Source organism: Choristoneura fumiferana, chromosome 5 (genome assembly GCF_025370935.1).
Source record: "Choristoneura fumiferana chromosome 5, NRCan_CFum_1, whole genome shotgun sequence".
Lineage (NCBI taxonomy): Eukaryota > Metazoa > Arthropoda > Insecta > Lepidoptera > Tortricidae > Choristoneura > Choristoneura fumiferana.
Genome location: NC_133476.1, coordinates 17691048 through 17706657, shown reverse-complemented (window position 1 = coordinate 17706657; position 15610 = coordinate 17691048). Strand labels below are relative to the sequence as shown.

General features: G+C 38.2%; 3 protein-coding genes across 7 annotated transcripts; all 3 read left to right on the top strand.

The window, feature by feature from the left end:
* The first annotated feature begins 1446 nt into the window (after nt 1-1446).
* LOC141427735 (15-hydroxyprostaglandin dehydrogenase [NAD(+)]-like) lies at nt 1447-4525 on the top strand. The gene is made up of 5 exons (XM_074087328.1): nt 1447-1998; nt 2733-2972; nt 3226-3399; nt 3531-3691; nt 4381-4525. Exons 1-5 carry the CDS (start codon nt 1900-1902, stop codon nt 4523-4525), a joined length of 819 nt encoding a protein of 272 aa, XP_073943429.1. The 5' UTR covers nt 1447-1899.
* Nucleotides 4526-5536: 1011 nt separating this feature from the next.
* Nucleotides 5537-9155, top strand: LOC141427833 (15-hydroxyprostaglandin dehydrogenase [NAD(+)]-like). Of its 2 annotated transcripts, none has more exons than XM_074087421.1 (5): nt 5537-5803; nt 5929-6168; nt 6977-7150; nt 7732-7892; nt 8453-9155. In XM_074087421.1, exons 1-5 carry the CDS (start codon nt 5705-5707, stop codon nt 8595-8597), a joined length of 819 nt encoding a protein of 272 aa, XP_073943522.1. In that variant the 5' UTR covers nt 5537-5704; the 3' UTR covers nt 8598-9155. The 2 variants fall into 2 exon arrangements, with proteins under 2 accessions (XP_073943522.1, XP_073943523.1); XM_074087422.1 differs by having other exon boundaries at nt 8442-8538.
* Nucleotides 9156-10095: 940 nt separating this feature from the next.
* On the top strand, nt 10096-15608 carry LOC141428285 (15-hydroxyprostaglandin dehydrogenase [NAD(+)]-like). Of its 4 annotated transcripts, none has more exons than XM_074088197.1 (6): nt 10096-10203; nt 11011-11121; nt 12009-12248; nt 12760-12933; nt 13391-13551; nt 14066-15608. In XM_074088197.1, exons 2-6 carry the CDS (start codon nt 11023-11025, stop codon nt 14214-14216), a joined length of 825 nt encoding a protein of 274 aa, XP_073944298.1. In that variant the 5' UTR covers nt 10096-10203; nt 11011-11022; the 3' UTR covers nt 14217-15608. The 4 variants fall into 4 exon arrangements, with proteins under 4 accessions (XP_073944298.1, XP_073944297.1, XP_073944296.1 ...); XM_074088196.1 differs by having other exon boundaries at nt 10101-10203; nt 10932-11121; XM_074088195.1 differs by having other exon boundaries at nt 10102-10203; nt 10859-11121.
* The last annotated feature ends 2 nt before the right edge of the window (nt 15609-15610 follow it).

Here is a 15610-nt window from a genome sequence, read left to right as displayed (position 1 = left end):
ATTGATTGTGCTATAAGAGCTACCTTCATACAAAATTTCAAGTTTCTAGAACAGCGAGAAGAACCCATTAATTTTCGGTTAAGGCGATTGTAGCTTTTGATTGCTTTGACTTAGAAGTTTAATTTTTCCACAGCTCATGGGAGTGTAGACCTAAGTTTCAATTTCAACTCGATACCTCCGCGGGTTTCCGAGATAAAGGGTCTTGGCGGACAGACGGACGGATGGACAGTAAAGTGATCCTATAAGGTTTCCATTTTTTCCTTTTGAGGTACGAAACCCTAAAAAAACATTTGTCCTTGCGCTCCATTCATAATTCCAAGCAAATTACTATATTAAGTATATTTATCGGAAACATAAATAGGTATGATTAGTAAAAATGCCGTCTTAATAATAAAATAAATAAATAAATATCACGGGACAATTCACACCAATTGAACTAGTCCCAAAGTAAGCTTAGCAAAGCTTGTGTTATGGGTACTAAGCAACGGATAAATATAATTATATAGATAGAAGATACATACTTAAATACATATTAAACACCCAAGACCCGAGAGCAAACATTCGTATTTTTCATACAAATATCTGCACCGACGCGGGAATCGAACCCGGGACCTCAAACTTCGTAGTCAGGTTCTCTCACCACTAGGCCATCTGGTCGTCTTAATATACCTAATACTACCCTCCTAACTTACACAAAAGGACGTAAAGGTGCCAAGAGTTCACTATGAAGAGTCCTTTTGTGTTAGCAGCGTTAGCAGGGTAAATTAATACACGTTGTATCCCTAAAGTGTGACTACCCGCCAAATATTTGTTTTACCAAAAAATGGACAAACAAAAAAAATTGTTTAGTCAAATATGTTATTTTCAGAAAACGTCAGAAGTTTCTTTCTATATTTATGTATGTCACAAAAGGTATCCGAAAAAAATTAAATACTTCCCAAAATTACTATTCCACGCGGACGAAGTCGCGGGCAAAAGCTAGTATAAGATATAAGAGAAACGACACAATCATCATCCCAGCCTATAAACGTCCCACTGCTGGGCACAGGCCTCCTCTCAGAACAAGAGGGCTTGGGCCATAGTTCCCACGCGGGCCCAGTGCGGATTGGGAACGTCACACGCACCATTGAATTGCTTGGCAGGGTTGTGCAGGTTTCCTCACGATGTTTTCCTTCACCGCAAGGCTCGTGGTAAATTTCAAATGTAATTCCGCACATGAATTTCGAGAAACTCAGAGGTGCGAGCCGGGGTTTGAACCCACGACCCTCTGCTTGAGAGGCGATAGGTCAAACCACTAGGCCACCACGGCTTTCAACGACACAATAGTACGCTACAATAGTACTACGCTACTATTCACAATTGAAATAAATGTTCACTTATCCGATATGAGTAAAATAATCTTATTTTCAACAAAAGGATAATCCTTTACCTATCTTACCTATTTATGAATTCTTTCTTCAGCATAAATGTGACGGGAATTCATCTAACTTTCAGTTTTTAACATGCTCAGACATAATGTGACTTTGTCTGTTGGTTACACTTACCACTTTAGAGTAAAACACCAGAGTTAATTTAGGTGAAAGACTATCAATATTTCGAAATAACTAACTTTCTCATAAAAAAGTTTCAATTACGTAGAATTGTAGCACTTAACGTTTGTATTACGAGTACAGGGGCCTATGCATTTACTCGCTTTTACCGAACCTAGGGACTCGGGATAGGTAGTATATAAATAATATAAGTTGTGACTGTGTTTGTGACGCACGCCGTGAGGTCTAAAGGTCAGATCTTTGATTCTCTATTTGAATACTTGAGATTCCTTTTAGTTGTAGCAGAGATAAAACGGTTCAAGTGATTAGTGATAATGCTAGTGGAACATTGTGTTCAGTGGCAGTAAGGATGTCGTACGAGTGGCAGGGTAAAGTGGTGCTGATAACTGGGGCCGCCAATGGCATCGGGGCCGGCGTCGTGAGGCTGGCGCTCGAGGAAGGTGCCAAGGTATACAATAAATTAATGTTCTCCAAATATTAATGCCGTATTTAACTAGTCCCGGTTAATTAAATTTGGCATATTTGTTATGGAATGTAGACCGTGACTGCTATTATTGAGCTACCGATAATTTAGGCCAGAGTGCATGAATATGGTCACGGGTGGACTGAGATTAAGGCTCATAAAAGGTCATAGTGGTCTAGGTACACCCTTTGTAGCAATAAGTCTCATATTACTTATTATCATTTTGAACTAGTGCAGAGTACAATACAAAATACAATGACTCTTTATTGTACAACAGAAATAGTAACCAGGAGTATAGTGTGTAAGTTAGCGTTGAATAATGCTATCAAGATTTTCAGTGATATTAGAGTGAAAATAATCATGGAGTAGAATAATCATGTGGGCTATCTACATACGACGATGTGCGGCTGGAGAGTTGGACTTAAGTACTAAGGTAATCTTGCTGGCCAGCTGATGTGTAGGGCACTGCCGATGTCTTCAGTTTGCCTGCAGCCTCAACAGGCCATTAAGTGAAATAGAAAGCCACCTCCAGCGCGGGTTCAGTTGAAGATTTTATGCTACTTATGAAATTTGGTCGGATGTATTTAGCCTTCAGTTCGAACCTCCAGACTGTGCCTCTTTAGACATAGCTGAAGCGCACAGATTATCGCATCTCCTCGTATACCAGACTGCACCCGAATAACTTGGTGAAAGACTTTTAAAAACTTCGTAATTTCCAGCACATTGCTATACTAGATGTGGACGAGACGACCGGTGTGGCTTTTCAAAATGAATTGAACGCACAATTCGGACCGAACAGATCGCAGTTCTATCCGTGTGATGTTACCAACGACGAACAGCTCTTTTCTGGGTTCAACTCTGTAGTTGACGACCAGGGGAGCATCGATGTGGTTATCAACAATGCCGCTATTATGAATGACTCTCCGAGTTTCTACAAGAAGGAAATTGCTATCAACGTGGTAAGAACAGGAAACTTTTTAAGACACTTTTGCCCACAGCTTCATCTGTGCGGTAACTTTTTTTGTCAGGATGTCTTGTAGGTAGAGTGTCTTACAATTTATAACAAGATGTATCATTACTTTAACATCAAGATATGTATTACCAGTAAAAGTATAATATAGTAACTTCTGAAATCGTTCACAGGAAAGATATTGTGCTCGTATTTATTCACAACTTTCGTCTTCTTGTACTCATTTTAATTACATCTTGCAGACAGCCCTAGTAACCAGTACTTTAAAGGCCCTTAAACTGATGCGTATTGACGAAGGTGGCAAAGGAGGGACCGTCATCAATATTTCTTCTATAGCTGGTCTCCACCAGTCGTCGTTTACTCCCATATACTGCGGCACTAAAGCCGCAGTAATACAATTCAGTAACTGTATTGGTGTAAGTAAAATTGATATACTTCGGATTTAACGCCATAGGATATCTGAAATCCGCCAATTTTTAACTCAACTGTATTCAAACAGCTGTTAATTTTATAACTCTTTTTTTAAACTTTATATTTCTGATTTCAGAAAGAAGATTACTTTGTGAGAACCGGCGTTCGAGTGCTGACAGTGTGTTTCGGAGCCACCGCAACGTCCCTTTGTTCGCCGGCTAAACTTGGTTCTCTGGACAAGAACTTTACTCCAGAACTTATGTACGGAGCCGTAGCTGCCAACTTGCATATTCAGAAGTAAGTCAGGAGAATTGGTTTTCGTGTTATAAGTAATTAAGTTTTAGGGATCCTACTCGTATTAAATAAGCCATTGTCTGTCAGTCCATCTGTCCATAGCTAGGTATGTCTTTTATTCCGTAATAGATGGTCATTTGAATTTTTTTCAGGAATGTGTGTAGGTACGAAGGGGTGCTATGTATAATAATAATAATTATGTAGTTATTTTTGAATAATTACTAACTAATAGTAGATAGAGAAGAAAATAAAACGAGCCATTTTACCCGAGTCGTTCATATAGCCACCTGAGCCGGTACGGCGAGGGTGGATAGACACGTCGAGGGGAAAATGGGTTTCATGCTTGAGTTTTACACTGATTTTCACTTCGACTGCGAGAAAATGAAATAGCAACAGTGGAAACAATTGGTCACTTAGTAGGTAACTTATTTTTCTTGCATTGCTCTATATAATTATGAATTTTTAGTTTTATTGATTTATTTCGATTGATTTTTAGATTTACATTAAATATATATTTTTTAATATTTAGAAACTCTTTTGTTTGTGGCTGTTGACACCTGATTACCTTGGTTTTAGACGAAGATTTTACTTTATGCCCTAGAGCATAAAAATAATTTTATGTCACTTAGATCCATCATAAATACCAACTTTACGAGCATGAGGAGTGAAAAATTCTTTTTTTATTATTACAGAACGGAATCAGCAGCAAAAGGCGTGATTGAAGCGTACAAACTTGGCCAGAGTGGCAGCACGTGGATCGCAACGCGGGACCTGCCTGTGCGAGACATCACCGACAATATTACTACAGGATACGAAATAATGGGAGAACATAATTAAACAATAAAACATTCTAATCTAATTTATTTTTCATTTCAAATATTTTTTACATTACTAGGGAATCATAGAGCCGGTCTTTTTTTTTCGACTGGATGGCAAACGAGCAAGTGGGTCTCCTGATGGTAAGAAATCACCACCACCACCGCCCATAAACATCTGTAACACCAGGGGTATTGCAGATGCGTTGCCAACCTACAGGCCTAAGATGGGATACCTCAAGTGCCAGTAATTTCACCGGCTGTCTACTCTCCACGCCGAAACACAACAGTGCAAGCAGTCTGATGATGAAGCCGGGAGCTAGGCAATTCAAGATAGAACAATGTAACTTAGACACTTTAGTGTTTGGTCTTGTTAGAACAATAGGGTGTGCTTTGACTGAGAATGGTAGGTATTCAAGGTCACCAATAAAGCGTGCTTTTACTTTTTTCAAGTACCTACTTATTATATATTTTTTTGTCAACATTCATACAACTTGAACTGGACTTGGTTCATAAATATGTATTTCTTTCAATTCAATTCTTGAAAGTATAGCTCCATCGATACTATCGATGATTCCGCCAATGTCGAGGTTGGAAAAGACACTATCAGTTTAGCCATGTATTTCTTTACCCATATAAATTGCTTCGACTTATTATTTAGTTCTGTTTGCGATTTGACGCGAACAAAAATATCAGTTGTGTAAATACAGAACACTAGTTTCATCCCATGGTTTCGTTCCTTTGGAAGAATAAATAATTAATTAGCTCTCTGTTCCGTGGACATTTCGAGAAGTCCTTTCTCAGTGCACCTCTGATCCAGAAAGAATAGTAGTTTAGGCTGTGCACTGCCTGTCAGTCAGTCGGTCACGTCACTCTTTTTAGAGACATAGATTCTGTTATAAACAGGGGGTCCATTTCAAATTCATACCCGTGACAAACTAACAGCGTTCTGAAATCGTGCACGCTTATAAAGTACTATAAGACAGTATATGTTATGTTAGTTTATTGATATAAGTTATGTTGGATTCAAAATGCGAGCGGAGTGCTCAGTAAAAAGTTATCGCTTTATTTTTTTTTCACAATATTAGACAAATTTAATTCGAGTAGTAGTACGAATACAAAAATAGATTTAACCATCTGTAAGTAGTATTTTCACAGTTGTAACTTTGGAAATCTCCCCCTGGATTATAAAACATTATAAATGTCGTACAAGTGGCAGGATAAAGTGGTGTTGATAACAGGAGCTGCCAATGGCATTGGAGCTTGCGTGGTAGTATTGGCGCTCCAAGAAGAGGCTAAGGTAATACAAGAGCTGAAGTGATTGACATGGACACAGTCTACCTTCATGGTTATCTTAATATTATTGCAGCAAAGTAATACTCGCAATTTGTCGCTGCTCTATTGCGTTGTTCTTTTATTTCACAGCACATTGCAATCCTAGATATAGACGAAACAATCGGCGTAGCTTTTCAAGAGAAGTTGAACAAGCAGCATGGCGTTGGCAAGGCTAAGTTTTATCGAGTAGACGTGACGAGCGATGAACAGCTGTTCGCGGCATTTGAGTCCGTCGTCGCAGAACATGGGGGCATCGACGTGGTCGTCAACAATGCTGGCATCATGAACGACATGTCGCATATATACAAGAAGGAGATTGCCATCAATTTTGTAAGAACAGGCATAAAGAAGTGTTAACGGATAAATAATTTAATATTCTTGTTCACAACAGGATGTTATGTGCTTTTAGGGTATCCATACAAAGTATTTAATACTTGATCTACTAGTCATAGTTCCGTTGACAAAAATTGAACTTTTTAGAGTCACATCAATCAATTCGATGAAAGAAACTGTAACTGAAAGATGTAAAGTCACCAGCACCAATATCTGACACAACAAGCGTGCATATAATATCTGATACGACTCTATTTCTAGGGCCGGAAGGACGTGTCAGATATTTATGCACGCTCCGTCGTGGTGACTGCACTAACGTTCTGGTGTAATAAATCACTTAGGTACAGACTCTCATAATAGCTTTTTTATATGAAAGCTGACAAACGGGCATACGGTTCACCTGATGTTAAGTGGTTTTGGTTGCCCATGAACATAGTATCATTGGGACTGCTAGTGCGTTGTTGGTCTTTCAAATACTGGTACCTACACTCACCTTGTAAACATGTTGTAGTAAGACGGGTAATTTTTAGCCGTCCAAATCCAAATTTTGTACATAAAGGCAAGAATCATCACTGAAATCGTACAGTGGAGGAGCGCCATCCATTGCGGTGGCTTCCCACCATGCAACTATGCTTGTTGCCATCATTCAATATATTTCGTACTAGGTTCAGGTTGTGTTAAGAAAAACTGTCCAAAATTTCAAGACCAGGGTAACAAACATACTCACTCTCTTACTCACAAACTTTCGCATTTATGATATTAGTAGGATTAGTAAGTAAGATAGTAAGATCTCTTAATTCCACAGACTGCTGTAGTGGGGAGCACGATGAAAGCCATTGAAGTAATGCGCACAGACGAAGGTGGCAAAGGAGGGACGGTGATCAATATTTCTTCAGTAGCTGCCCTGCAACAATCGTCTTTCATGCCTATTTACTATGGTACTAAAGCAGCAGTACTACATTTCAGCAACTGTGTCAGTGTAAGTGGAAGTAGCCTCATGGCCACACAACACTTAGATATGATTATCATTTTTCTTTCTGCCAAAAATAAAATTGGCCATGGAAGAAGTTAATTTACCCACTTAAGTAAGTTCAGTGTGATTCCTTCGTCGTGTGTACCCTCACTATGGTTCGTATATCAAAAGGTGCTTGTTACCCCTCACGATATACAGTTTTACCCCTTTTGTGGTAATTACCAACGATCGATGTTTTGGTTGCAGCTAACAATCAGTGACTTCAATCATTATGCTAGTAAAGATATGCCATACGATATAGAAAGAAAGAAAGAAAGAAACATTTATTTGGTTCCATCAGTACCACCACCGTACAGTAATAAGACTATAACTAGCAATAAAGTATCATGTTGTAAGAAAAGGTTTTTATCTTTGACGATGATTTAAAAATGTTTTTAGTATTGAGTATCATTCTTTTGTCGGTTTAATCGATATTATAGGCTTACTGGCGTATCCACATTAACATCTCTACTTGATACTCACGGCGTGCAACCAAATCAACGATCGACAATCGTTAATACTGGATAAGACTGGCATTTTATTTTCAGATGCAACACGATTTTGCAAGAACTGGAGTCCGCGTGCTTACGATTTGCATCGGCGGTACAGCTACGTCTCTTTCTTCTAAAAACAACATAGGGTCTCATGACAAAAATATAACTCCTGAAAAAATGCACCGTGACACAATAGCGAAGGTAGCTTTGCAAAAGTAAGTTTTCCTAAAGTTAGTGTTAATAACATTTCATGATTATGAACAGGTAATAAAGCCATGGTGCCCCAAGAATTTCCGCGCCAATTGTAAATTTATTTACATGGAACTACCCTGTCGGCAGAGAAAGAATGGCTAAACTGTATCAGTACGTTATAATACCAGAGTACAGCGGAACTATTCAGAAGGCCTAAACAAGACGCACAATACGATACAAGTAATATACATAACTAGTATTGTACTGTATTGTGCAAGACGTGTACAGGGACGGAGAAAAAGGAATATAGACCTAGTGCCATCTACGAAGACGCGTGATTTTGTCAAAATTAGCCATTAATGAGAACCACGGCACGCGTCATCGTGAATGAATCTACCTATACATGTGTACTTAAAATAATCATGTAGGGGACCAATTGATTGTAGGTAACAAAAGAAGAACGAATCAAGTAAGATTTTCAATTTTAATTAAGTTTATACCATTCCCTTGCAGGGGTGTTCAATCAAATGAACTCAACCATCTGCAGAAATATTTCGGTTTAATTTTAGCAGTTTTTTTACAGGGTAGAGGACGCAGCGAAAGGTGTCGTCGAGGCGTACAAAGTGGGCAAGAGCGGTAGCACGTGGATTGTGACTCGGGGTGCGCCCATGCGAGACATCACCGATAACATGACTAGAGCCTATCAGATCATGTCAGAATATAGCTGAGTACCCTGGATACTGAACAGGAAGACGCAATGTCGACAGGCCTCCCACTAGGTGAACCGAAGACGTTGCTACAGTTGCGGCTACCGGTGGATGTACTATCACAAACAGGAATTGATGAGCCATTCGCCACTGTTCTTATTTTAGCTGTGTCATACATACTTTGTGTAGGTATGTAGTAGTGAGCAGAATTGATACGGGACTTAAGTTATTTTTCGAACATGGACCGGCGACTTATCTATACGGACACGTTACTACTATACGAGGACAATAGCGGTCACTTACTTACTTAAGTTTTCACATTCACTTATACAGCCAAATTGCGGACAGTAGCAAGTGGCTCAACAATCCCTGTTTGCGACTATGTGGCCAGTTGTTGTTCATTGTGGCGTATGAAGGGGGAGGCTATTGTTCTACAGTGGACGTCTTCTGGGTCATGATGTTCTCTGAATAAATCATAAAATGTATTTTTTGTATCGATTTGTTCCCGCGGAAAAGTAAAAAAAAGTTCGGCTACCTATGCCGTGGAATAAAGAAAACCCTCTTCTGAATGCATTTACAGTGTCCATAGGCTATACTTAATATCACGCTACTGTTTTGTCGGTATTGATTTGTAACTTCTACAAATAGGCTTCAGAAAAGTGAATAATACATAAGAAAAAACGGATGAAATGATTTTTTTCCGTGTTTACTGGATTATTTATTAAGTTGAAAATATCTAGCCAGGTGATCGAGCTTCACTCTGACTAAAATTCGAAAATCTAAAATGAGATTAAGTTCGCCACAGTGGCAAGACAATGATAGAGCAGTTTCTTAGATTCCCGAAATAAATGGATATGATAGGAAATGTATAAGAATTTGTCACAAAATTTCAAGTGATATATTTGTACAAATTTTTCTTTGCGAGTCAAATACTGGCCAAGAGTCAAGGAGAAACGTATATAATGTTTTTTTTTAAACGAGGGTTACTTTTGATGTAGAGAATATATATAAAAAATATAGATACTATGTGAATTAATTTTTAAAAGAAATGGGTAAATTATATATGTATATTACCCTGGAGAAGTAGAACATTAAAATTGGTTAATTAGGTAGTTTTCGAGTTCAGCGATAACATATTTTTCTTCACACATTATTCATCAAATTAATTCATTAAATTATTATGAAAAATCGAGAAAAACTAACAAAAATGCAACGTTGCCAGCTCAGCAGGTATAAACGCTCATAATTTAACACAGTGCCTACGCAAATAATTAACAATTTGTTAGTGAATTTGAGTTCAAATATTCGAACAATCAGCAGTTTTAATGTGATTTAATTTTTTCAAGCATCTCTGTTGGAAAAAATAAAAAATAAGTTACCGCTTTACAAAGTTACATAATCATATGTGTCATTTGAATCATGTTAGAACAAATTGAATATAATTGGACGTATATGTTTATACAATTGATGTGCATATAATTATCATTTTAAGAGCTTACGTAGGTATATATAGCCTATTATATTCAAGGCGTGCGTGAGTTAATACACTGGTATTTAAGTCGTTAAGTGTCTGTGAATACACAATTTTACGTTTAACTTTGAGCGATAAAGGTGTGGTTTCAAATAGGTAGGCACAAGCTTAAAACTTTTTTTTTATTATTGTACCTCCAAAGCATTCCAAATTCTTCCGGAATAATCCAAAACGTTATTAGATTATAAATATTACTCTTGTCGTGATAAATCCATGGCATTTAACTATAAGCTCCTACAATTATGAATTAGATGAGTTAGATTGAACAATCCTGTTAAAGTTTTGCATCGAAATTTTTGACTCAAAGTGTAGTCAAGCCTTAGACGCAGTACCTATACTTTGAACATAGATCAATGTATATTATTTTAAGCACAGTTAAAAAGTAAATGAACTAAAAGAATTTCTTTGCTCACCCGCGACCTTGTGACTTTCGGAACTGTTGCATGTTAGTTATTAAGTCATTAATCATCATGATAATTTTTATGTTGCTTTACAATTGTTTGTTATTTACTAAGCCATGTATGTGTTGTGGAAATAAAGTTTTTTATCTATCTATCTATCTATCAGAGCTAAGTTTATTCAAGATATGTGTGTTCATGTAGTTCGTCCACTTCCACACTATAAGAACACACATAAACCCATCTATCACCACCACCACACTACACTGACGCGTTTCGAACTCAACCAGAGCTCATCTTCAGTGCAACATAACCGTAGACTGTGCTACCAGATGTTAGACTCTTTCTTTTAGTTCATTGATATGGACCTCCGCAAAGTAACGCCTGATTCAATAAACAATTAAAAATCCCAAAAATATTTCCAAGCTTGTTCAACGAACTGAATCCTTGCTAAAACTTCCGGAAGAATTCAAGACAGCTTGAGTAGGTACGACTAATTTAAAAGTTTCGTCCAAATATGTCGTACGAGTGGCGAGACCAAGTGGTGCTGATTACTGGAGCTGCTAATGGCATCGGAGCAGGAGCTGTACGACTGATGCTTGAAGAAGGAGTTAAGGTTTATTTATTTTAATACTACAATGCTCGAGACTTAAAAAGATAAATATAGTTACGTTACGGACATGCCCACTTTGAGCGAAAATTCCTTTTTCCTTATTCCGTTAAAAAGTCTCGCCTTAGTTGCACCTTTACGATCCTCAAGGGATTTATCAGTTTCTTTAAAAACATTCTATCTAACAAAGCTTACACTTACACTAACTTTAAATTGAAGTATATCTATCTATCTATCTAATACTTTTAAACGAGCAATTCTTGTATACATATATACCTAATCAGGATTTTTGGAAACGGCTCCAACGATTTGGATGAATCGATCTATGTTTGGGGGCTTATCTCTAGGAAAACACTTATTAACGAGTTTCAGCCCGAGCAAAGCTCGTCGCCAAGATACTTAAATTTTTATTACTCCAAATAATCAGTCCGATAGTCCGAAAGGTAACACGATGATTTTCTCGTCATTGTGACTAGGACCATAGACTGAACTGACGCCAGAATTACTGTTTAACCAATGTATAAGAGGATTATCATTTTTGGCATGTATTTTCAACCAGGAGCCCATAGGGTCCTGGTGGTTTGAAAGGCATTTGTGGGACCGAAGCCAACATGAACATGGTTTAATTTAAATTCAGTAATCTTAACCTTTATTTTGATTTAGTGTTCGTGAGAAATAACATTAAATTCTTTCAGCATACTTACTGTCGTCAATAACGTACTGGAACGCTGATAGTTCCAATCAAGCAATCAACAAAGAATTCGGTAGCGTATAGTCGTAACCAGACCGACTTTTTTATGATATATTACATAGCGTAGCTAGTAACACCGCGCTGAACGTATACTATGAGCCTACTAACAGTCAGTTTATCGTATTGTTCATTTGTTTCACAGCATATTGCGATTCTGGACATAGACGAAACTGTTGGCGTAGCTTTTCAAGATGAATTGAACAAGCAGTATGGCGTTGTCAAGGCTAAGTTTTATAGAGTGGACGTGACAAACGATGAACAGCTGTTCGCGGCGTTTCAGTCTGTCGTCGCAGAACATGGAGGCATCGACGTGGTAATCAACAATGCTGCCATCATGAACGACATGCCGCATATCTACAAAAAGGAGATTGCTATCAATGTGGTAACAGATCAAACCGATTTTAAGAAACATGTTTAGGTTCTTAATTATTAATATCTCAACAGGCGGTAGGGTTAGTTTGAGTTAACGTCTGTGAAATGTTTTTGGTATTTTTCTATTTAATTGTAATTCAACTTTTACATCAAAAGTGTGGCTACAGTTAGAATTGAAAATTGCGATGTAACATCTTCACGGAGATGTATAGTCAATCTAAACTACCTAGCTCAACAATTTGCTGAAATATTTTAAATTAATATTGTAACACTTAGTGTATACTTGTTACACCTAGTGTTTTAGCAATAAAACTCCGCACGCACTCTTTTGGGCAGTATCTAAAGTTTCGACAGTATGAAAATTTAGGTGTTATTATATGGACATGCATGCATCTGAATTTGGGTTTTTGGAAGCGTGGTTACTTTGGCTAGAATGCTTAATCATTGTTCTGAGGTTTAGTCTTATTCCGACTGACACCTTACTCAATGTCTCTCAATGTACATTGGATATTTTTCCACAGACTGCTCTTGTAACCAGCACTTTAAAAGCCATCGAGTTGATGCGTGTCGATGAAGGTGGTAAAGGAGGCACGGTTATCAACATCTCTTCCGTTGCTGGTCTGCAACAAACTTACTTCACGCCCATTTATTGTGGAACTAAAGCCGCTGTATTACACTTTAGCAGCTGCATTGGCGTAAGTAGTATTATTAAAATTTGTTGTTATTAGAATTCATAACGAAAAAGACTTTTTTAACGATTTGTCAGGAGCTACACCGCTGGTACTGTTTGGGCAATACAAGTAATACACTATTTTTGCAAAGTAATATTGAATTTGCTTGTTGGTTTGTTACTCGTAAGGTCAGATCTTACAAGCAATCGAACTACTAGCGATCAGCTCGACTTGCCTCTAAAATTTGATATGAATTAGTTTGAATGACAGTAAGCAGCAAGCAGCAAGCAGTAAGTGGCAGTCTGGTTAAGATCGCGGGATCGCGGTGGATGCGAAAAGCACAAGACCGGTCTGAGTGGAGAGCCTTGGGGGAGGCCTATGTCCAGCAGTGGACGTCTTTCGGCTGACATGATGATGATGATGAAGCACAGTCAGCAAAAATGTCGTATTAAGAAAGTTTTTTCTTCTTTATACTTTTTAGCAACCCGATTACGCAGCAAAGATAGGCGTTCGAGTGTTCACGCTGTGTTTTGGAGTAACAGCTACTGCTCTTTGCTCGGCGGAAAAACTGGGATCCCACGACAAAAAATTTACGCCTGAAAATATGTACAAGGCAGTGGAAGCAAAGATGTATATTCAAAAGTAAGTTAAAATATACAGTTAAAGGATATACCAAAGAGGATAAGACCCTTATAAAGCAAGGTCTACTTTTTTGTGCGTTCAGTTCACACTCCAGAAATATAAAAAAGTAGCTATTGCAATCAGAAAATAACCTAGATAGGTACAAAGAAGGCAACTTAGTAGAAATTTAATCTTTAGTGATGTACATACTTATAGTTTGTACCTCTTAGAACATTCAGTCATCCAATCACAGAAGGGTAGTATATGGATAGGAGCGTACATACGCTCCCGAAACCAACATGTTCTTGCCTGCGGTGCATTGTGATGACCAACGAACGAGATTAACGGCTGACAATGGCAGTAGGTACCTACAACCATTCAAAATTCTTACCCGACAGAAACGGACAGCACTGTCACTTATTCGAGAAGTTACTCCCTGCGATCACCAACCTACGTGCCCACTGTGGCAATTCTGAGCAAAACCTTATATGGCAAGACGAAACTTAGGGCTGATGATGTACGTTGTAATTTGCAGGTTGGAGTCAGCAGCAAAGGGTATGATTGAGGTGTACAAACATGCCAAGAGTGGGAGCACGTGGATCGCGACGCGGGACCTGCCTGTGCGGGATATAACCGGCAATATCACCAGAGCATACCAAATTATGGGTGAATTTAATGATGGGTAGAATTCAAACTCTTAGCAAAGTAATCATTGACTTTTGTCGCCAACCAAATTCACAACAGTAAGCTACTTAATCAATTCATCAGCATCATCAGCCGGAAGAAGATGATGATGATGATGACCAACTGTTAAACAAAGGTCCCCAGAACGCCACAATAAACAACCATTTTTCACCTGCATCCGCCGGTTGCTTGCAATTCTCCCGAGTCGTGATTTCGTCGGTCTACTTAGTGGAAGCCCTGCTAATGCTGCGCCTACTGTTTAATTATTGTCTCGATTTAAATACCTCTTTCTAATAAAATAGCGATGAAAAATGCCCGGGTTTTTGTTCACACTTAAAATGACTAAATTTAATGCTATATTTCAGTGCTATATTTAAATAGAGCATTTAGCACTCTACCAACAACCGAGTGTAATTCACGTTATCTCAACTTGCACGAAAAGAAGAATGGGTGAATTTGGCCTATCGGAGTAACTGATGGAATTAGTTTCATATGAAAGCCCTGATTGGCTAAGTGTAAAACAATAATGTTCAGGGGAAAAATCTTTGAAAGCGTGTTATTTGGACTAACCTAACAACTGAATGAAATATTCTAGAAGAATTACGCGATAATCATCCATCATCATCCCAGCCTATATACATCCCACTGCTGGGCACAGGCCTCCTCTCAGAACAAGAGGGCTTACGCGATAAACATGTATTTAACTATGAAAACTCGTAGATGGCACTGAGTCAGCCTTGAGCTGGCTCTATACAATTCGATTTAGACGGTTAATTAAATATCCACAAGTTTATCAGAACATTTGCATGAGAAAGTGGTTCCCTTAACTTTCAAAGCTCGAAACTAACCCTGTCTTCTCTGATTCACCTGTAGTTATGTTAAAGTTTGCTGTTTGGTAGAAGTAGGTCTTTTGTATAAAAATTATGCAACACCAAAATGACGAACACACAAATACTGACAAACAAATTAGAGATATGAAGGTTGCGATTGCTCTAGACCACACCAACGAGGAGCCGCTTATTTATTTAATCGTATGGCATTCTTTTAACAATCATTTCAAGCAAAAAAAAGGTTAAGTACATATAATAAACACCTCTACATCAGTAAAAGTTAGATCCATGCATCAACAACACGTCGTTTTTAAGGGTGAACAAATCTGATGGATTTGGTGAGGACAGTAGAATAAGACGTGTTCGATGTACTTAATAGCAGTACCACACATTCCCGAGATTCTCTTCAGCCACGTTGTGCATGAAGACTTGGGAGCGATCACAGACAATCTGGAGCCTATTGAGTTGGCACCAGCCCCCTCTAGCAAACTTAAAGCCAAAAAGTACTCAAAGTACTAAGTCGCTGTAATGTTGTTCAGTTTGACGAGTACGGTCAATGTTTTAAT